Source organism: Colias philodice, chromosome 11 (genome assembly GCF_061535455.1).
Source record: "Colias philodice isolate Cphi_HAF_F1 chromosome 11, ilColPhil1 Martin Lab GWU primary, whole genome shotgun sequence".
Classification (NCBI taxonomy): domain Eukaryota; kingdom Metazoa; phylum Arthropoda; class Insecta; order Lepidoptera; family Pieridae; genus Colias; species Colias philodice.
The window spans coordinates 1596088-1620344 of record NC_143096.1 but is presented as its reverse complement, the minus strand read 5'-3'; the positions used below and the strand labels follow the sequence as shown (position 1 = coordinate 1620344).

Below are 24257 nucleotides of genomic sequence, written 5' to 3'. Positions count from 1 at the left end.
AGTAAAAATATGTTGGCAGGTGGTGACTCGCCCTCTCACTGTATGGGCCCCCGAAATAAGTCGCTGCAATAGTGCGACAAGGGGGCAACATATTGTGAGCAGCTAAGGGTGGAGAGGCGTCCCTGGACTTTAAACTACGATCACGCGCTCCCTGAGGGTCCAGCATCACGTGCCCACTCGCCACTTACGCTTCGCATCCACCCTTCGAGCTAAAAGCTCTCGCGACTCCACTCTGGCCGGCCGGTTAAGGCAAGCCAGAGGTGGGGGTCCTGTCCTCGTCAGGCTTCACTCCGACCGGCCGGTGAAGGCGAGCCGGAGATGAAGACAGGGGCCTCCCCCGGGAGCACTCGGTTCCCGCGGGGTCGCTACTCCCCGACACCCCGCCACAAGGTGTCCTGCGGGTTGACTGATTGCACGGGTGGAATATCTATTGTCACGTAGACAATAGATATTCCAACCGTGGGCGATGGGGTCGTCACATCCCTACGCCCTTATTATTATTATTATTATAATGAAGAAAATTATTTTTAGCATAAAGAATACTCGTAAAACATAAATGCCAAGGTAGTTATTAGTTATTTCTAGTTTAAAAAGATGATTATGAGATCAAAATCAACTCATTTCATAGCTTTTACTTCACTTTTACTACAAATTCTGCAACACAGAAAGTAACTTAATAACTTAATTAATTAAGTAACTAAATTAGACATTGCAAAATTAAAAATGGTATTATTAAACCCATCGCTCTTTAATAATGTTATTTAATATGATGTCACGGCCACAGTATTAATATTTTTGTTGCAACAGAGCGTCCCAGTATGCCGACCTGTATACAATAATATATGATGCATCGTAAACTATGAAAGCGTGGATTCATTGCGAAATGTGATTGTTATCATGTCCAGTTAATTTGAATAAATTTGCGATTGTGCAATGATTTATTTTATGACAGATTGGCAAATAGTGCATTGGTACATATGAATCAGAACTATGCATATATTATTTGATGATTTAACAATGGTAATTCTGTGGTTCTGGTTAGGGATTAAGTCATCTGAGTCTCATTTATATGTATTATTTTGTATTCCTTTAATTCTGTTTTTACGTAACTATTATTCAATAACTTATAAGAAAGCTATAATTAAAACATTGTTTTAGATTCTATTCAACATATGATTTATTCAATAACGAGATATAGTCATAAGTCATAACATTGTATTATGAGAACACTTAAAACATTCCTCTAGATAATTATTACATTACAGATTATAAACAGATTCCTATCTAAACAGTCTGCATTCAGTAAGCGATCACCAATTAACATTCCACACTCCACAGTCATTTGATAGCTGATGTTTAATTCGCGTGTCAGTTTTGCCGCCAAATTTGCTGTCATGTGTGTAAACTTTTTTTTATGTAAGATTATGAATGAAATGAATGGAAAACTTTTTTATCGAATGGATTTTTTTTTTAATTTTATAATGTTAGTAAAAATTATATTTTCTTTAATATTACCATGTGAAAATGAATAAGTTAAGCAAGACTCCGAAATAGGAGTTATAAAGCATGTATTGAAAAGTTTACATTTGTTTGTAACTTTTAAATACATAACATATTGATCATAACAATCAATCCAAGTCACAAATTGGCCTCTGTCTATAAAACAGTTCTACTTTTAATGAAACAAAGTAGGTAGGCGTTAGTTTAAACACAGGAATAGGTATAAACTTTTCTAATTGATTCTCGTATCCGTAAAACCCGGAACTATGTTAGCACATTGATTGTTTTCACAATTTAAAGTCTATCGAGTGGGATGCACTGTTCCAATTACCTTCCAAAATAACAAATTAGTGTTTACCAAAGTCCAAGGCTGGATCTATTCGCGATGGTATGTAAGTCTAGAATGTTTTCCATCTGCATTTTGCAGACGACGCGATGTTTATCAGATGCAAATTATTAACTAGGAAGTTTTTCATGGTTAACTATTTAAGTAACTATTTGTAAGGCGCTTTCGAGTTGCGTGTTTTTGCTCAGGAATGTCTCGTCTCGAATCTTAATGGATGTTGCCAACTTGACACTGACCCTGAAGCGGTGCCGGTTCTTAATGTATAATGTAATGTTCACAGCTGCAGGAGCGTCCCTTATCTTTATAATTAAAATAATTTTACATTCAGAGACTGACTTAGATAGAATATAGAATTTTTGACGAAGTAGATCAATATAAGAAATCATAATAATCATATTATAATTACAATTCCAACCGCTTAGTTTGCTTTGGGCGTCTATGTTTTAGTTTTTCTTGATACTTCCAATCCTGGCATGGTATCACTTATAAGTGATCCTAGTGATGATAAAGGTTATTTCAGTTTCTTAAAAACTAATATCTAATTTTCAATAAAACATTTGTTAACATATACCGATGATAGGGACGGAAATCTCTTTGAAAATCCTACATTATATTTTGTTTACAATTTTTTCTAAATTATTATTTTAGATACTTTTGAAAATTAAGTAGTTGTTAGAAATGTTTATTCTTTGATTCTTATTTGAAGAGCTTTTAGCTAGTTTATGTATTGTGTATTTACTTCGTTTCCACTAGTAATATAGTAAATAAGTCTATTCAGTGATGTATTTGTATCTAGGAAGCTCTTCAAGGTCAGCTATTTGTGTTTTTAATTTAAAGAAATGTACGAGTGCTTCGATGTTTATTGAATAGGGTAACCAACTCTTAACATTAATGTAAGAATTTTAAAAATCGTTTTTATTTTATTTTATTTCATCTTTATATATACTAAGAGCGGGGGCACACGATGCGTTGCGGCGCCGCACCGCAAAGATTTCACCGTGTCAGTGGGCACACGAGCGGTGCGGCGCCGTAACGTTTTTATGTCGCAGCGGCGTCGTAGCAGCGTTGCACAGCGTGTCCTTCCTTGTGATGCAAGACAACTGAGCGGTGCCGCTCCGACGTCGCACCGCATTCACCCCTCCCCGCCTCGTCTTGGTGGTTACAAGTCCGGTGCGGCGCCGGAGCGCATCGTGTGACATGCCACAGATATTTCTATGTAAGACGACGCAGCGACACCGCTCCGGCGCCGCACCGCCGCCGCAACGCATCGTGTGCCTCCGCCCTTAAGCATATAGTGAAACATGGATTGACGGCTGTATAACATTTTATTTGCGTATCTGTTGTTTATTATTAAATCATTAAACATTTAATTTATCTTTATATATAAAAATGAATCGCAAAATGTGTTGGTAAGCGCATAACTCGAGAACGGCTGAACCGATTTCGATAATTCTTTTTTTATTATATTCCTTGAAGTACGAGGATGGTTCTTATGTAGAGAAAACGTAAACATGTACCACGGGCGAAGCCGGGGCGGACCGCTAGTAATACATAAAAATGAAATGCAATATTTAATAACTTATCTTTTGTAATTGTAAATGTATTTGGAAAATTGGTTCGTGAAGCCTTAGCCTAGAAGTTTATATTTAATACGTCCATTTCTCTATATCTATCCTATATATTCCTATCCCCAAATTTGATATCCCATACAAAATGAATCCCATAATCCTAAACAAATGGTATTACTACAAGAACATTCAGCCAGTAGCAATACGCGGCGCCAGTGCGTATTAATTTACTTTTATTCACGTTCCATTCTTATCGGTGTGAGTGATTGCGTCAGCGTTCGTTACGGTGTAATTGATGTCTTGGTACAAAATTACAGAGTAAGCCTGCGCCCTATTATGAGTTCTAAAATGCTTGAAAATAAACAAAAAGGTGGTCAAGTTTCTTTTAAATGAAGGTCTTGAAATGTCTGAATGGAATTCTTTCAATTTATTTATAAAAGTAAGGAACATAGCTGTACTTTCGAAGCAAGGCTCTTAATTAACCTTTTCCTAATTGAAAATATTAATTCATAATATAGATTCAATTATTTTAAAAAGTGGACACAATACTTAGAAGAAAAATATCAAGATACAAAATTTTCATTCCGAATTTCGAGAGACTCATTTTTACCGCTTCAAGTCGTTTCTCTCCTCATGTAGATTTACATCCAAAATAGATGGACAATAAACATAGTTCAAAATATATCCCAAAAGTGAAATTGATTTTACATTTTTTTTTCCATAAAAAATTCTAACCCATAGGTAATGTTATCAGATGTAGGTAAAAATATTCTCTTCATTATATCATTTGTTTTGTCGCAATACATTCATCCCGAAACATTCCCCAAGTTCAAAAAATCAGTTCAAGGTTCTCATTTTGCAGTCTTGTGTAATCTTGAAACAAAGCTTCTTCATTCAGACCTAATAATATGTAATCGAAAATGATCCGTATTGTAAACAAAACACGTCGCGGGTTATAATATTTCGCTTGCAAATGTAATTTTGTCAGGAGTGGGTGTGCGCCCATTATATACTGCTGATTTATATCATGCGCTCAGAAATGTAATCGGAAAAATATTTTAATGTTGCCGTTTAAATGGGTTAAAAGACATTTATGCAACTTAACCTTTATACTTTAACTATTTTATTAGAAGTATATTACGGTATATTTATTCATAATCGTTTTAATATATTTGAACTGTAGGTCAAATTACAAAATAAATGTTAACTATTTAATGTCATTTTATAAAAATTATATATTTTTATTGCTTCATTGGTTTTTTCCTGATATTCAATTTAGGACTTGGAAGTGGTTATAAAATAAACTTTTTTTTTCAATTATTTATACTAGGAAATATTCACTTTCAGTTCTTTGTTTATCCTATAAACATGACATTTACTTCTTACGGAATAAATTTAGCAAAAACCATGCCAAGACATTGAATATTCCGATCCTAAATTCCCGACTCTCCATTCTAGGAGAACATTAATATATACATGTACAAATAGTAAATGTACATGTTAACACTGAAGGAAAACAGGTTACTGTAATACAGAGTTCATTTGGTCCATAGTTCCGTTACAATGCAATTTATCTCTACGTTCACTATTTGCATTAAAACTCATCCTGAACTGGCGTATAGTTATTCTTGAAGATAGTTTCTCTATGCATTTCTTTAGCTGTAATCTTTACTATCCTTTAAAAAAACCTTGAAATTTTGGCTATCTGACTTAGTAAAGTTAGCATCGAGGTAATGACCTAAATTCTGAAAACGACGTTTTATTTACACTAAAAATATTTGAAATATGATTAAAATGCATTTCTGGTCATAAATGCAGAAATATACGAGCAATATAACCTCATAAGAACTAGTTCCTCGAATCGATATCGCTAAACAAACATCACTAAGCAAATGCAATAAGCTAAGTCTAGTTTGAATCGTTTGCGAATTGTCGACAAAACACCTTAATATCTTGAGGCAACGACCTTTGATTATCAGGTATGAGCTCAGGTATGAGCTTTTTGTTATAACATTACTGGCTGTATTTCTGTTAAATTTTATTTGTTTTTATTTTATGAGTACACACTAATATTATGACACTAAAGAAGACATTTAAATTTACTTTTCATTCAGGCATGAGATTAGGTACATAAAACGTATGCTATGCCGAATACCTACTTTAAAATACAACGTATAATTTTTTATTTAAATGTTTATAGTAATCATTAATTCCATTACCTTAAAAGTAGATATTACTTTATTTTTAATATAAAAAAATAAAAATAATTATTTTAAATTTATTTTCATGACAGATGCATTCGATCTAATAAGGTAGCAGCTTAAGCAGTCAATCCTAAACTTAGTAATACAATATATTAATATTGTGAATGGTGACAGATTAAAGGCCAAACAGATTTGGGCTTTGAATTGTCCGGCTTGCATCAGAGTACACCCACTGCAAGTAAACTTTAGCTAAGCAATTATGTTAGGTGATTCATTCTTACCATAATATTAACTCTTTATGATTTTTCCTAACGTCATCATGGTCGCTTGATTGGCTTAAACTCCGCAGGCATTGCAATTTAGGGCATTATTTATAGTCCACAATATACTTTTAAGTTTGTTTTCAGTTTATTTCAATTATGTAACTACTTCTTGCTACTTAATTTTTTTTCTTCATTCATCGTGTAATTCTGCCTTTTTAAGAACGAATGTCTTGTAAGTAATCTAAGCAATCATCGTCTTTTCCATAAGTAAATTTAAGTTCTTAAAACTTTTCTTAAAATAGCCACCGTTAAAAAAGATTATACGTTATGTGCGTGGAATACCTCTTAAAATAAATTGAATAATGATTTGCTTGAGCAAATTATATGGCAAGAATTTAAGGACATTGCCCAAAGGCACTCTGCCAAATCTAGGGTTATATGTACCGTATTAATAACTTGATATAAATGACTGCGTATAAAATATATTGACTTAACGGGATTAGATCATAATAGCTTGTGCAAAATTAGTTTTTATAATGGTTTACTCATAGTTTTATTATGATGACATTCATCTTCATAACGGACGAAATATGTGCGGTAAAAGATGATGCAGTGAAATTTCGTTTTAATAAAATTAAATACTTAAATTATTAGACCGGGAGATACTGACACAAAATTTCGAGTCATTTGTAACAGGATGGCGGTTCTACAGGGGTCTTAGTACGCAATGACAAAAAGAAAAATGATGGTGTGAACGCTGGTACCGGTGGGTTAGTCGCGTGGGCGTTAGTCGAACTCGTCGGAAAAATAGCGAAAGTCAAACGATTTGTAACACAAAAATTTTAGAATTTACCGATAGCCCATAAAAAAGAAGTAGGCGATAGTGTCATGCCATACTTTTCCGGTATGACTTACAGCCCGCCATACCGACGCGAATGTGTTGATTTAAAAAAAAACAATTATTCAACCATTTGTACCAAGCTAACTTTTGCACAGGTAACCATCGTCGTGCAGCCATTTACGAAAATCGCCATGCCATACTTTTCGGACGATTCCAAATGGTCGCCATACCGCCGAAAATCTGCAAAAATTTTTTATTTCGCCTATCTTTTTGTACCAGTATTGCATTTGGCTTTTTGGAGAGTATTTGATAAAATGTGACCATTATTATATTTGCCATACTTCTAGTAGGGGGAAAAAGTGCTGTCATACTTGAAAAATAAATTTATTATTAATTTATATAAGTGAAGATTTCCAACACCTAGATCTTTGAAATTTTGTATTTATATTCGTTGATCCTCAAACTTACAGGAAAAATAAGTGCCATACTGTTACAAATCGTTTGACTTTCGCTATTTTCCGATGAGTTCGACTAACGCCCACGCGACTAAGCCGCCGGTACCAGCGTTCACACCATCATTTTTCTTTTTGTCATTGCGTACTAAGAACCCTGTAGAACCGCCATCCTGTTACAAATGACTCGAAATTTTGTGTCAGTATCTCCCGGTCTATATGGTGACATTTTTCAATACATTTTATAGTTATATAGATTTTCATTCCATTGACAACAGAAGTAGTCTGGAGTATTTTGCTCTTAACCATAAGAGTATTATCATCATCACTACATAGTATAAAACAAAGTCGCTTTCCCTGTCCCTATGTCCCTATGTCCCTATTTCCCTATGTCCCTTTGTACGCTTAAATCTTTGAAACTACGCAACGGATTTTGATGCGGTTTTTTTTAATAGATAGAGTGATTCAAGAGGAAGGTTTATATGTATAATAACATCCATTAAATAGTGGAGAAGTACTGTTATTTTTGAGGTTTCTAATGTGATGTCGTAAAAAAGTACATTTTTTCCGCTTACATTGCAAACGCAGGCTGAACCCTACGAGTTTTATCAAAATAATGTATTAAGTATTATACACATTGAAAAGGTCTACAGAAAAGTCCGCAATGGTATATGTCTATCTCTTATGGATAACCCACAATAACTTTTTTTTGTCATTTACTTTTTACGACAAATAATGGCTAATTTTCGAAGCGATTTTAACCAATACAGCATTAATCCTTAACCAATTAAATACCTTGAATACATTGTTCATTTAATATAGATCTATATGGCCCTTTACACCGTATGATTTAAGTGAATATTTTCGAAGATATTACAGATTTAAAAATTGCGGGACGTAGCGTACCGGTACCGGCCGCCCGGCTATCTATTTAGTATTTGATACACGTGCGAAGCCGGAGCGGGCCGCTATGTTTTTATATACAACGTTCACAGTTTTTCTGTAGTGTATATTTAGTATCAGAATTGCACCCGTGCGAAGCCGGGGCGGGTCGCTAGTAATTTATAAAGGTGTCCTTGTGACTCAAGGAATCTCATTATTAAAATGCATATATTTAAGATATCACTGTGGTAGAAATGAAAATGATGGATGCATTTTCATTTCTACTATACATATTTTTTTTATTTTTGAATAATTGAATTGTTTTTATTTTGTTAATATAAACCTTTAAGCGGCGTTGCTTTCTATCTAATAAATGCATCTGTTATTAAACTCAATATTTGCCCGTGGTAGACAATCTGGCGTCAATTATCGACCACACCGAGATCATAAGCAAATGGTTTTAACCCAATTAATATGAACGGTTAATTTCGATTAACGGTCGGCAATAATTGCAATGTGTTTCATTCATAACAACCGATTGTAGATTCGAATCGTCAATTTGAATATGAATCTTTGCAGTCTCGAAGGATCACTTTAGAAAATAGAAATGATTTTTATTTCCAAAAACATTGGTACTAAATTAAAATAGGACAATTTTAAGATATAATTGACAATAGTAGACAACTCGATAAAGTCAGAACCTACTATTTTTGTAGGTAACTACAAAATTATTAATAATATTTTTTAAGCACTCTTGTGTAATGGAAATGCGAATAAAAACAAATTCAAATGCTTCCAATTTCGAAATTTTGCTCTATTTTAAAATAATGCAACCGTTTGTACTCGAAAGTAATATAAATCGTTTACTTATTGCGCCGGCGCAGCTTTTGGTACCGTTTGAGACATTGCAATGTAAAACTGGCTCAGCTTGTGACTGCTAAAGAAACATTTATGCGTGAATCATTTTGCTTATTTAAGCTGATGAATTATTTATGGAAACTGGTTTCTTATTCCGGTACAATATGCTACGCTCTCGATATTTTTGTTGGGCGAATTAATATGGATAAATTAATTTTTAATTGAGGTAATTACGCTTCTGTTAATTTAAAAACTGGAAGGTGTAACCTCTATAAGTACCCAATAGTTAGCAGCATAGCGACTAGGAAACCCTTGCTATTTAAAACAATAAAGACGATTATTCAAAACTCTATATTTAGAAAAAAAGATATTAAAAGAATTGAGTTAGAAAAACATCGAGACACAAATAATGAATCTTATCCGTGACAATAGAAAGCACAAAATCTTAATAATCTCCAACTCTAAAATTAGCTTCACAAACGCATCCAGCTGCATAATGAATGCGAAATTGAACCAGGTGAAGCCTCGTATCTTATTAAAGCGGTACATGTGGCACATTCACCAACGTTTTGGAGTCACGACGCGAAAATTTCACTTCCTTTGCGATGGTCCAAGTTTTTGTTTGAACAAAAAGGGCTGGAATGTTCGGTGATATGTGGATGAACTTGTTTAATTTTCTTAATGGTATAAAACTGCAATAAGAAATGATACGAATGAAATGAAAAATACTTTATTGTATATTATAAATACAAATATTAATAAAAATATAAACAGTAAAAAGGAAGAGGGCGGTCTTACCGCTTCAGGCATGTGGGATACATTTTGAAATTTACTTTCTTACATACGTTGATGCGATGGTTCATAGTTGCTATAGTTCTAAATAAACATCATTCACGGTATAGTGAAGATTTACACCTTTCAGCGTACATTGTTCGTTCTTGCGTATCTGTAATTAAAATAGGTGCTAAGTACATTTAAATTCATTGCATACATTCTCTCAAATGTATTTAATATGATCAGTATATAACTCCGTACAAGATATTATGTATTTGCGAAAGTCATAACTGCTAATACTGTTATGTTAACAACAAATTGCTTCAACAGATGCCCTAGAGCCTATTCAGCATTATACGATATTAAATGCTTTACTTCTAAAGATGTGGGTGTTACTCAATTGTTAATACGGCTAGACTTCTTATTAGCATTTATAGGTAGTTACTAAAGAGGATTTACTCTCTATATATTATTGTTTTCCAACAGGAAGACGATAAAGTTTTATCTCAATCATTAAACTTGTTTCTGTCAACCAGTTGCGCGAAAGATTTCGGATAAAAAAGAATTTATGATGATTTGAGATGGAATTCACCTTCGTGGTAATAAATAATCGAAAAACTCGAGAAGCAAACTTAATACATACATATGTGCAATTTTATTCGTATATAAATTTCTACGTAATAAAATGGTTACATACCACAAATTTAATATTAATATCTTAAGTTCCCGTTAAATAAATTTTAGATTTTACACGAAATTCGCAATTCCTAGTCGGTAAGTGTTGTAAGTATCTCATTGTTTTCAATTATATTTTTCGTTGAATAATGAATACAATAAAGCATTACATAACTTTAATCCTATAAGGAGTTTTATTGTGAAACGTTATTTAAATTTGAGTTTAAATTAAATTGACCAACACGTTATCCCATGATCGTGATACAGTTTCAGCGGTTTCGGTACATTTAAAGAAAGCGTGTTTCTCTTGACGTGCAATTAAAATTCTTGTCTCAAAATGTTTTAAGGCTTGTTAATTTTCAGTAAGTAAATTTATATAAACAGCCAATTTATCGCTTGTCATTAAGTAACATGAAACAACTTTCGTATGCGGGTAATGCCTATTTATACTTTTCTTGAAAGTGACGTCATTAACAAAAGTGTTAATGTGTGTATTAATTGTATAAATAACTAGCGGTCCGCCCCGGCTTCGCCCGTGGTATATAATAGGTATTTACGTTTTCTCTACATAAGAACCATCCTCGTACTTCAAGGAATATAATAAAAAAAGAATTATCGAAATCGGTTCAGCCGTTCTCGAGTTATGCGCTTACCAACACATTTTGCGATTCATTTTTATATATAAGATTAAGACAAAATAATAAAGAAGGGAAAAGACTGAAATATACTTTAGTCACAGATAGTAAATTAACGTTTGTTAACACATTTGATAGATTCACTGTAAATATGTCTAAAATCAATTTAATGCTCTTTATCAACCTGCTAGTATAAATAGCTTGTTCCTTAATAAAAATGCCTTAGAAACAAGATTCTTCAACATTGAATAAATACACGTGACTCAAACACATGCCTTGAATGAACGTATCTCACGTAGTAAGAAACATAAAATGCTAATAAATTAGTCTGAAACGACTCGGGTTCAACAATGTTACAGGACCATGATGTAATCGTGTGGTAAAAATGTCGATATTACGTAATGCGTTAAATAATATAATCTTTTGCCCCTGTAGTCGTATATTTTGGTAAGTATACAATATTGTGGGCAAATAAAGACAAAGATTCCGCTCTCGTTTAGCCTACTGAATTTAATAGTCTAAGAAGCTAGATTCTAGAAGGAGTGATTCCTCAATCTTATAATTATTTATCATAAGAAAGTCTCTTATATTCACAGAATATTATGAAAAGACCGTAACGCTACCATTATCTACGGACCACGACAGAACTAAGAGTCGAATATTTTCCCAATATAAATTTCGATCGATAAAAAAAGAATCTTAGAATCCCGAACGGTTAAGCTTTGATGAGGCAATGGTGATGCCATGATCCCTTCCTAAAAATAATTTATGAAAGACATTTTATTTTACAGCTAACATCAAATAACATTTGGCCCTTGAAGGTCGGCTAATATCCGCTTTGTGTTATGATAAAACTGTAACGGTTTAACCTTTGAAACATTATTTGAAAAGCTGTAAGGTTTCTGAAATATCCGCTTCTGATGAAAAATAAAGTGTTGTAAGAAATGTTTCGTTTGAGCGAGAAAATTGCGACCAAGATATCGTATTAATAATTCTCTATCATACTATTTTTAAATATTTAACAGCACACCTAGGTGCCGATCTGATGTCTAGCTTAGTCCAAGCATAAGTTAGTATAGTATATAATAAGTTTAAGATAAGGTAGCGTTGCGTAAAATAACTAAAATTACGTATTTATATAATGATACAATACAATCCAACACTTTAAGGCAGTGCTCAATAACTTAGTGGTATAGCTGTTAACAAGACAACCACCTTACATAAAAATCATAATTTAATTATAGTTAAATATGAACTTAACCACGAACTAATCACTCAACGAGTCAAGAATAACACTAAGGTTTATGAACCCATGAAATCAATACGATCCGACCGCTCATCGATCATCTATTTATAATCTATTTCATTTTATACGACTAGCTCGTGCCCGCGACTTTCCTATTTTTATAATTTAGAAGCAGAGTTGATAAATAAAATACTTTTAATAACTCTTGAGAAGGTCGGCACAGGTTGTAGCTGTTTTTATGTTACGCAAACAAAGACGGACAGTGGATAAATTTGATACGCATGGTTTCTACTTGATATTGGAAACGTTTGTCCCTTTTTAAAATATCTATCATATTATAATAACTATCGAAGTGAGGCCATTGTAATTGCGTCATCTAACATTAATTTTTTCATTCATTGACGATGTTTGCTGATCCGTTCATATTTATAAAATATGGAATAATTTTCGAGATAATTTATTCCAGAAGAGACTTGAAGCTAACTTGCAATAATATTATTGAAGATAAGATAGACAAACTCCTAGTCTAGCCGGCTCATAACAAGAACCGTGATCATTCAACTACACGAGAGATGCTCGAGTGGCCTTTAAGATGCTTTTCAAGTGCAACCAAACATCTGCATCTAATAATACTCAGGAAAAATGATCCTTATAATCTATATCATTAGATATTTATTGCTGAAGCTTTATTTAATAGGAAATTTTAGTTGCATCGATTGCAGCTTTTGATGCTACGCGGATTTGTATTTTAAACTGAAATATAGAAGAGCTATATTCGGTCGATGAGAAAGCAGATAATGGTTAAGCTTCAGTTCAAGTTTGTTAATATTTAGATGCATATTGTTTACATCATCTTCTCTTTGTACGCTTCAAGTATTTATATATTTTGAAATGTTTACCTTACACAATACATTATACATGTCACGTATATAATGAACATTTCGATGAGTAATGGTGAGTTATGAAATATTCTAGGAACTTTTCATTTTCCTTAGATTGATTTCAGTCTGAATGATATTCTTATGAGCTTCACACCTACAAAACATCTATAAATTAGGAAATAAATTGATTATTGAAAATTCTACCCTAATTGTTCCTCCAAAGAATATTTGACTGCACTTGATGACTTTATAGCTAGTCCACACCTAATTAAACTAACCACGAACGCTACGTTTAACGTTTATACTATCAAAACAAACCATCTTGCTAGGTATTAAATTCTACTTACTTTTCCAATCATCAACTACGCCAGAAATTTTAAAAGCTGTTGAAAAAGAATCTTTCAGAGCTTTATTAATAACTATTCCGATTTCTGTATGCTGTATGCAGTCGCAAAACCATAATATATTGACAAGATCACTCCAATTGAAAACACTCATAACACATGAGTCAAATCAAATGGCTAAAATTACCTATATTAAACTCGCCAGGTATGATATCAATATTTCTAGCAACTTCTCCAATGATCAAAGCATCATACCAGGATACCAGAAATAATAATAGCTATCGATAAAGCCATCGAACTTGTGCAGTCGCGCATGGCCGCCTGCGGTCGCGCATTCTTGATGCATCTCTATCATTAGACGCGATTGTGTAGTAATCATGGTACGTATAAGTAAATATCTATATTAAGAAACCATACACCTGATGCAGTATCAATGTGTGCATTATTTGAAAAGGAATATCTACGAACTGAAATATACTTCAAGTCAATTCAGTTTGTATACGCGAACGCGAACGATAGGAAAAGAAAGATTTTTTCTCTATAAATTAGATTTTAGTCTTAACAAACTTATAAAGCAATGTTACTGTTTAATATAAATAGATTAAGAAACCCATTAAATTACAAAATAACTAGAGAGTCTCAACTGATGTCTTGGAAGTCTAAAACTACATTACAATTTATGTTCTTGAATCGAATAACTCTTAAAATCAATTTCTACAGACATTCTATTGAACTATAATTTTAATAGAAAATCAATTTGCCACATGAAAAAACCCATTCTTGCAATTCTTATACACGCCATTGTAAAACGCGTCTAATTTAGCTACGCTATTCCTTCACGGTCAGGCTAAGCGTGTCTCAGGGTGTTGGAATGTGGACAAACATACATACACTATAAGTACTCTATAGAGGTATATGAGCTTGATGGTATGTACATGATTGTACTTCAAGTTTGTTTATGCCAGCATGGGTAGCTTTGGGAATTACGTGTATACGTGTCATAAATACATTACAAACCTGAATAATATATCTATTTATATTCAGCATGGCATTTTATAATAAAAATCCCAAAAACATGAAGGGCTTAATCTACTTATAATGTTACATATATTTGTACCATGTTTTATAAACTTAATTACCTAGTTTATCAATTACACATTCCTTAGCAGGCGCATAAACCTAAAAAATATCTGTAGGTAGATATTGATTATAAACCTACTTCCGAATTCCCCCAATAGAATTACATAAACTGCATAATTTTATTGTGCTACCTTATACCTAGACGTTAAATGTAAAGCTTAAATCTAGATTTCTCTACATACCTAGACTTTCTAACTTAACCTAAATACTGTATTATTTATTATTGTTGCTTTCAAATTATGTTTTCCCGTATGAGTATGTACGTTTTTGTTGAGAGAGATTATAACATTGTTTCATTTTTTTATGAAAAGTCTATGTTACTTGTGTGTTATGTAAATAAGAAACAAACTGAACATGTTTCATATATCTTGGATAATGTTATTAGTACCATATTATTACGTATTTTTTTAGTCAACTGTTAATGTTTATAATTATCATTTGAAAAGTGAGCAAAACAACCTCATTGTATCAGCGTAGTCCATTTCTAATTCGAATCATAATCAATCCTTAAAAACTAAATAATATAAGATACTAGTAAATTAATAATCTAACAATACTACGCCTATGTTTGACCTTTTTCTGAACCAGTTTGATACTATACAAAATTTATATACAACAAAGAATGGAAAAGCCATTTAATTATTATCGCATAATTATAATATTAGACTAATCGTTCTATAGAAAATACCGGTTTAATTTAGAATTACATTATTACTTACCTAAAATGTTTTATCCAATCTTCTCGTTGTGTGAAAATCGTCATTGTCATAATATGCGCATATTCGCACCTTTTTGGCGGTAATGTTTTTCAATTCCACAGAGTATCCAATGTAGACCATAGATAAAAATTTACTTTTTTTTCTTTGTTTCAGGTTACCAGCCAGTGAAAAGTTTAATATAGTCTTTTTGCAGTTTTTGTATAGCAATATGACTTGACGTAGTTCCTAATCCTATTATAAATATCAAAAGTTCGTTTTTGTCGTTGTTAATAAAGTGCAAAAGGACTATTATAATAATAAAATGGAGGCTCTTGAAAGGAGAGGGAAGATTATTGCCGTGGCGGCCATCATGTACATAGTATTTTTGTCACAATGTAAGTACACCATAATATTATGATTTACACTACTTACATTAAGATTAGTTATGAACATTAATAATTGTAGCTGAATTTCTATAGCAAAATTCTATCGCCATAAGAATTTTCCAACTAAATAATATTATAATGATTTTATCTAATAAGACTACTAAGGAGCTTAATCTACATATATCGCCCACTCAAATAAAATTATTCGCTAAAGTAGCATTTCATCCTTCCACAACATTTAGAAATAGCCATAAGTATTAATTATAAGCTTAAACCGATACAACATTTAAGAACACCTACGCGTAACACAAAATTGCTAAATAACGCTAAGCTGTCAAGTCCTACTAAACTAGTGAATACTAAACACCTAATAAAAAAATCAAAACACTTAAGTCGCTAATAGACAGAAAAAATATCATAAAACGAATTTACATACAACGAATATTTCAACAAAAGCTTTTTGCTAAATAAATACTTCAGATTATAATAATAAATTTTAAACAACGCAACGGTTCGCTTCCGATATCTTTAGAGGTTAAGTGATATTTGTTATTAACAAATTTATATTTTTTTTATCTCAAAACCTGTCACAGTATTGTTATATCACTGAATAATTCCATATCACTTTACCCATTTACTGTGTTTTTTTTAATAAGAATAATATTCGCATACCTTAGTAAAATTAAGATTTAAATAAAGTACCTATGCGAATATCCGAATATCCTAACAAATTTTTTTTAATAATTGTAAGAGTAATTTACGCAATAAAGTATATTTAATAGTTGAAAAAAGCTATGTGGAGTTCTTTATTTTTATTTTCACTTTTTTTGAATGTTTTATATCAAACCATAGACTATTTCAGAATGTCAATCACGTGTCATCGTAACCAGGCCATTAAATCTTCAAAAAAAAAAACACGCGTTAAAATATTCAAATGTCGAATCCCGCCTATTTTGTTTCATATTGTTTTATTTCACCATTTATGTTATAAAAGTAACAAATAATACACGTGATTAGCGTTGAGTGTTTTGATATGATTTACAGTTTTTGACTGATTGTCAGGAATACGGAGGTTAGTTTATTTTGATTTCATACAGATTGTTTAAATTAAACATAATCTTTATCCTTACTAAAGCTTTTCCATACCAAAATTTGCCTCATAGTGTGTATTGTTTAAGCGAATTTCTTTGCATTTGATTTTAAGATGATTTCTATCAACAATAACAATAAATTTAGAAATTTCAGTTGCAAACCATAAATAAAATTTACGTATCACACGCGTGGGCATGAGGTCAGTAATTCAGATTGGTTGATGAATCATCTGAGTGCAATAAAATATATTTCGTTGCGGACGCATTTATGGCTATCAGCTAACACTTTCACACGCAATAACAGTCACGAGTGTGCGTGCAAAAATCCTTTTCGATTTCGACCATACATCATATTTTAATTAGTGTGTGCAAAATTATATAATTTTATATCGTACTAGCTGCGCCCCGCGGTTTCACCCGCATGGTTTCGCGCCTGTTGGTCTTAGCGTGATGATATATAACCTATAGCCTTCCTCGATAAATGGGCTATCTAACAGCGAAAGAATTTTTCAAATCAGACCAGTAGTTCCTGAAATTAGCGCGTTCAAAGAAACAAACAAACTCTTCAGCTTTATATTATAAATAGTTGGTATAGATTGAACGAATCTAAGAACTAAATAATTATACTGTCACAATGTTCGTGTTTATATTGCTTACATTTAACTTACTCACTGTCGGAACTACAACAAAGCTGATTATTAATTATGCTAAAACGTATTTCCAATTCAATTACGATAGTAATTAAATGCGTGGGGTAACATGTTACCATCTTGGAATGGATAAACAATCATTTTAATTGGAAATTTTATATGTAGTATGTATATAAAAATGGAAACACCTCCAAAAATTACATGTATTTTAAAGAAGGCAATAACATATTCGTACATTTTTTGTACAATGTCAGCACTGTAAATTATTCACGTAAGGAAAAAACAAAGAAACAAACATTTACGTTTATGTACGTAAAGTTAAGGCTCTACCTAAATATAAATACGAAAATAATTGTTATGACTACAAAATATAATGTAATATGATTTTAGATACCAACAAATAATTTATTTAATGGATAATTTAATTTGATTGCTTCATAAAATTGCAGGTAAAGGAGTAGAAGCACACAAGAATTCCACAAAGATGTCGTACGTTTGTCCGCCGAAGTTCATCCGACTGGGGCACAGCTGTTACTTCTTCAGTGAAAACAAAGCCACGTGGCAGAGCGCTCTCTTCTCTTGCAAGGTATTTATTTATTGAATGAATTAACTGTATTAATGTTAGAAATAAGACAATTTCTAGTAAATTTTACTTGTTCAGAAAAGTTTCCACAAAGGAAAAGTCCAAGCAAGGAGTTTTTATACCCGCCAGTCACATAAATATGTAATTACTTCTTCTATAAAATAATGTTTAATGTAAGGAAAGATGGGTACCATAACTAAATCATAGTAAAAGCTTATTTCCAAACTAAATAAATAAGTATGTTATACCTAAATATAAAATTATTAAGATCGAAACTTCTTCAAAATTTTCCTCAAAAAAATATTAAAATGGTAAATACAACGTCACAACAAGTGAATTTTACGTCATCAGTTGAATTAAAACCTATAATAATATGTTATGACTCACAATTTTTACGCCATATGAACATTTTTGGAAGAAAATTCCACGAGCACATCCTACACATTCCATCATAATAATCCATTACGCATTAATTATAAATCACAGGAAGTATTATTTCAAATTTACGTAATTGCTACGATAATTAGCCATAAACAATATGATTCTCCAAGGCCAATATTTTTAATTTCGTCAGTCAAGTTGATTTAAATTTATGACTCTGCGAAGGATACTATGCTTGCCCAATGTGCACATATTTTCGTGTAAAGAGATGGTCACATTTAGAGCTACCTACTATTTTTAGTGAATACAAATGAACAGGGGCTTAAATGTTATTATATAAAACATATAAATATACTGCTCATTCGTTTGTTGAAAGATGAACAAAAATTGACACAACAATCCCGTAAAAAAAATAAAAAATGGAAATTATGAGCTTTCATCGTTTTCTATAACAGTGGTTAAAAAAAACCAAGCCTATATTCACCTTATTAGCTTAACATAAATAAAGACTAATAAAGTATTAGTCTTTATTTATGTTCTACGTTTATTTTGCTACTTGTTAATTGGATCGTATATGGATCGTACCTCTAATTCAATCAATTTAGAATAGGGACCATTCTAAATGACTTATTTGGCAGGCATACTCATAGTTTTATTTATCTGATCTTGATACATGTAACGTTTGTTCACAATTGGCCATTAATTTAAATAATATGATGTTAACGAGTTGAATCATCGCCAATATTACGTAAGTCAGCATAAATTGAATTAAAACTTCAACGGTTTTTTAAATGTGACTTCGTTATTGTAAATAAAGACGTCGATTCTTTCGTCACATTCAGAGCTTGTAAAAATTCAAGTCTCTTACTTTAATATTAGGATTTATGGAGTAGAGATATGGTGATGATAATATATTAAGACGATACACAAAAAAAAATCCACTGCTTGGCGGGCGGAGTCTAATAGCTCGCTATCGCGAACGCGGGTGTGCGCGAAGTCATTCTTGCAAACTCGCCGCGCTGCCGCTGGCCGACTCGGGACAAACATGTATGGAGTCGTCATACAGTTATAATATTGTTATACATTTATTTAATTGTTGATTTATTGGTTTTATTTTCTTGCTTATAAACAAATAATCTTCTTTTTAACAACTACTTAGACATTATTAATAATTATTATTACATATTTCGTAATGTTTACTTTATTACAAAATAGTACAGGTTATAAATAATCTTTAAAATAACAAAAAATATTGTTACTCTGAAAAAATGAAATGGTACACAATAACGCGGACTACTGAATTGATTTAGATAGAATTTGATGCTGACGTAGATATTACATCATGCCCAGAAATGAAAGGTACTATTTCTGAAAGAAGTTATAAACCCTAATTCTTCTCAGTCAAAGTCAAGAGTGGAAGATATCACTAATACAGTAAAACTGATGCGAAACTTTGGATGTTAATTTGTATATTTTTTTGTTAGTTGTTACTTAATCACGTCAATGTAGTCTACATTACCAATTTTGATAAAATATAGCTAATTGCCTGGATTTACACATAGGATACTTTTTATCCGAACTGAACACTTCTGTGGGATAAAACAGGATTCACGATATAACCTAATTCCACGCGGGCAAAGCCGCGGTCGGAATGATATTTTTTTAAATAAAAAAATTGTTTAAAAAAAACACAAAATATATTGACGCATGTATTTATTATTTGCACTCTATTATAATTGTAATTATTCATTACAAATAATCAAAATAAAATAGCCAGAACAAAGTTAGGCCCTGGTAGGGTAGGTAGGCAGGTACAGCAATGTGAGACGAACACTGGCTTATTTATACCAATAATAATGTATTATAAACATTAAATTAAGTTTACAACAAAAATACATAATATTAGCTAATGTGAAAACGAATAAACCAATCATCACACAACAATGAAATGTGCACACAAATATTCATCCAAATCGGTTCATGTGATTAGGAGGAGTGACTGCAGCGCCATCTCCGGGCCCAATTGTGTTTCCAGATCACCCAGGAACTCAATTTAATATAAGTACTTACACAAAATTTTTTGAAATGAAAACTCACATTACTATGTAAATATGAATATAAACCTGTTTTAGTACTAAGCAATTTCCCGCACAGGTGTAGTAAGTATAAATGAAATAAATATCAACATCAAATTCTTTATACAACATACTTATCTAAGTACCACCTACTAAGAAATGTAATTCTTGAAATTTTTTCGTATTTTTTTTAAATATAATACTACTCCAATGAGCTCCTGTTCCATATTATGTCCACCATACTTCCACTAAGTTCACCATGATTTTTTATTTCTTTGCACTTTGTTGCTTTTTGCTAAAAATGGAATCATGCGATAAAACCAGTAGAGCGTTGATAACATACATTTTTGACTGAATAAAGGTACTAACGAAGGAGTGGGTTCACATTGTGAACAATCAGTGGGTTTATTTTCCTTCTGGATTCCGGATTTCTGAAAAGATTATCTATGCTATAAATGAAAAAACCTTACACATTCGTTATGTACTTAAAACAGGGGTACATATCAAACATCGTCTATAATACAAGTATCATCAAATTTAAAATAAAACCAATTTACTTCATTAATTTGTTCCAATTGTAAGCATTCTTTTTCCTCCAACCTTTATGTTTCTTCTTCTTATTTTCTTTATTGTCCCCATTTGTCTCATTTTGTCTTATCGTGTTGTCACCCTTTTTTACGATTGCGCGAGCGACACAAGTTCCCCGTGTGACGGCCGTAGCGGGAATGACTCGTGCAGCGATCGGGGTAGGAAGGTACAGGGCGGCTCTCGCTATATTGGCTGGTCGCGCGCTAATTTCAAGTATTTCTTGTTTATTTCAAAACCATCGCATATTTCAAAATTCTAAATCGGTAGACGTATAGGTTGTATATTTTATAGTTAATATCCAAAAAGTCGTAACTTTACGTTTGTTATTTTGAAGATGCCAGAGATTAAAAAAAAATAACAATGAGAACTTTGTATTTTTTTTCTATCGAGAAAATATCATGGAATCATGTTTCTAAAACGGTAGACGTATTGTGTTACTATTGAACTTTCTTGTCAAGAATGTTCATCACGACAACTTTAATAATATAAAAATTACGAAGGTTTAAAAAGGGCCGTAAATGTTAGAAAAATTAATTCATCACCTTAAACATAAACTACACGGTAATAGCCTATATTACAAATACAATCTCAGTAATTAGGGGTTTGTTATTCCAGATTAATAAAAGCCATTTATATGTCAAATATTAAAGCTTATTCATCTTATGAGAATTAAAACTAAGTAATAAGAAATTCGAAAAAAAATAAAACCAGATATTAACTAAAAATTTCCACATTTGAGCATAGGCGTGTTAACTGTTAATTGTTTAGCAACAAATTTAAAACTCGCAAAATACTTGAAAACGTTCAATTGGCCGTGGGAACGAAACAATTACAGGAAGCCAATAAATTACTAGACGTGTAAAACAAAAGTGATGTATTCAATACAAACAAAATGTTATAAAAGCCTGTCCTTCCTTTGCTTACATTTGTTACGGTTCTCTTATCTTAATATATATAAACCTCGTGTCACAATGTTTGTCCTCAATGGACTCCTGAACCACTTAACCGATTATAATAAAATTCGCACACCATGTGCAGTTCGATCCAACTTGAGAGATAGGATAGTTTAAACATGTAGGTACCACGGGCGAAGCCGGGGCGGACCGCTAGTAGTTATATATTTTTCTGAAATATCGAAATTTGAGGTAAAAATACTGAGTTCAAACTTTAAACAATTGATATTTTTCTACTAGCGCCAAATCGGCTCAGTAAATTGGACAGGTTCCATAATGTTACTTTTCTTTTTTATCGTAAATATCGGAAAAATGTTAGTAGATACTATTGATAGTCTATTTAATTACTTTTGTTTAAAATTCGTTAATATAAAGTACTTACCCCAAATTCCATTTTAACTACTAACAGTCCATTTCATTCCACTTGTATCATATTACACTATTATCTAAAAAAACAGTTTGGCTAGGGCAAGGAATATAAGAAATCAATGCGTATACATATTCCATATCCTTACCACAATACTCATACATAATACTTACGGAATTGAAAATTACGATACCCGCGAGTTTATTCAGTCATTGACACTCAAAATTGATTTCGTGCATGCAAAACAAATCGATTTTCTCGAGCAGAACTACTCTACGTCACGGCTATATATAGAATGTTTAATATGTTAGTATGTGTATGTACTATGTGTTCTGAGAAACGCAAAACGGATTTGCATTCGGATTCGTACGTGTCGCAAACCGGCTATTACTAATCTAATGCATCGTCGGTACATGTCTAATAAAATTTGTATGTTAATATAAATGTGAGGTCAAGCAAATCATAAAACTCGTTGGAACAGTAGTATATTATTAATAATCGTTTTATTACAATAGTCTTTTTAATAATGTGTAAATAGGTGTCATATAAAAGTACTTCTACCTAAATTTTTTTGACTTTCCTGTTTCTTACGAATAATATTGAAATCATAATGGGTTCAAATAACGCCTACCTTGTTAATGGAACAAAAAGCAATCCCAACAAAGAATTCAATATAGGTCGATTAAATTGTTACAATCAGCAATCGTGCGTATCTTTGAAATGGTTTGAAATAACAGGCCACCGGGCGGGCGCGTGGGCAGCTCAATACATGTTACTAGGGTGTTTATTTAATCTCAATATTTATATCGCGATGAATAGTGGAATGGGTACCCTGACAATGATCTTAGCACTTCACTATTGCTAGAAGTATTTTTGATACAATCTAGATTCTAGATGAGTTCAAGCGTGCATTTCTAAGAATTGTTTTAGCCGTAAAAGATTCGTTGACAACAGTGGATACGACTGGTAATGACCGTCTAGACTTGTCTTCATTGGACACCATAAAAATGCATATTAGATATCAAAAATGTTAATTAGTGTAACATAGAAACTTTTTAATTAAGTGATCTAAAATACAAAGAAATTTGATAAGGAAAGCTATATGTGTTATTTAGGGCAATTATAAATTAGGCTGACAGTGACTTCTGGACATTCTTTATTAGGTCAAAACTGATTAATAGGACTTAAGACTTTGGGTGTCGTATTCATAGCCATCGCTTGTAGTTGTAAAGAACTGACCTTATTACATTTTGTTGATAAGTCACGTAAGATGTTAGCATAATTTTGACACGCTGATAAATTCTTGTACCTACTTAAATAATGAGGATGAAATAAGACTTGAAATTATTTCAAAGGATAATAACTTGAATAGAGTTTCATCGTAAATGCTTTTTCAAAAGTAATAAGTAGATACGCATTTGTTTTTATTTATCCTATTGCATATAAATTTAAGAGATTACTTAATTCCCTACGTCTGTCACTGTTACTGAAATCATAAACAGTATAATTAACGTGATGACACACAGCTCAGAGATAAACATTTCTATTATATTAGAGATTATTCCATCTGAAACTTTGTTATTTCAGCTTCAATACGTGGATGGAAAATAATCTTACAATGTTACCGGACCATATGTTTCACGTCATAGTTTCACGTTGTTCAAATGTAAATCACAAGTGGCCTATTTCAATATTTTCTAATTATAGACATTCCTTGGGCTCATAAATATATCTTTGTTACCGAAAATTTATAATACATGTATTCCAGTATTTTTTGCAATTTATTGATCCTTTTAAATCTTACAACAATGTCGACATATCTCAACACAACGTGACTAACATGCATTACTACAACAATTGATCAAGGAGCAACTCA

The 24257-nt window shown here is 32.1% G+C and overlaps 1 protein-coding gene and 2 long non-coding RNA genes across 4 annotated transcripts in view; 1 reads left to right on the top strand and 2 right to left on the bottom strand.

Moving 5' to 3' along the window:
* LOC149484360 (uncharacterized) overlaps positions 1–24257 on the top strand; it is a 100581-nt gene that overhangs the window by 53348 nt on the left and 22976 nt on the right. The window contains exons 2-3 of the mRNA XM_089700515.1: positions 15482–15702; positions 17884–18020. Coding sequence (XP_089556641.1) covers positions 15630–15702; positions 17884–18020 — 210 coding nt within the window. The 5' untranslated portion in view covers positions 15482–15629. The remainder of the gene's footprint in view (positions 1–15481; positions 15703–17883; positions 18021–24257) is intronic.
* LOC149484362 (uncharacterized) lies at positions 9561–15505 on the bottom strand. 2 transcript variants are annotated; one of them, XR_016316261.1, is made up of 3 exons: positions 15329–15505; positions 9713–9860; positions 9561–9606 (listed from the first exon to the last, which is right to left on the bottom strand). It is a non-coding gene; the product is annotated as an uncharacterized LOC149484362 (long non-coding RNA). The 2 variants fall into 2 exon arrangements; XR_016316262.1 differs by lacking the exon at positions 9561–9606 and having other exon boundaries at positions 9629–9860.
* LOC149484361 (uncharacterized) lies at positions 20474–21519 on the bottom strand. Its single transcript, XR_016316234.1, has 3 exons — positions 21031–21519; positions 20843–20904; positions 20474–20768 (listed from the first exon to the last, which is right to left on the bottom strand). It is a non-coding gene; the product is annotated as an uncharacterized LOC149484361 (long non-coding RNA).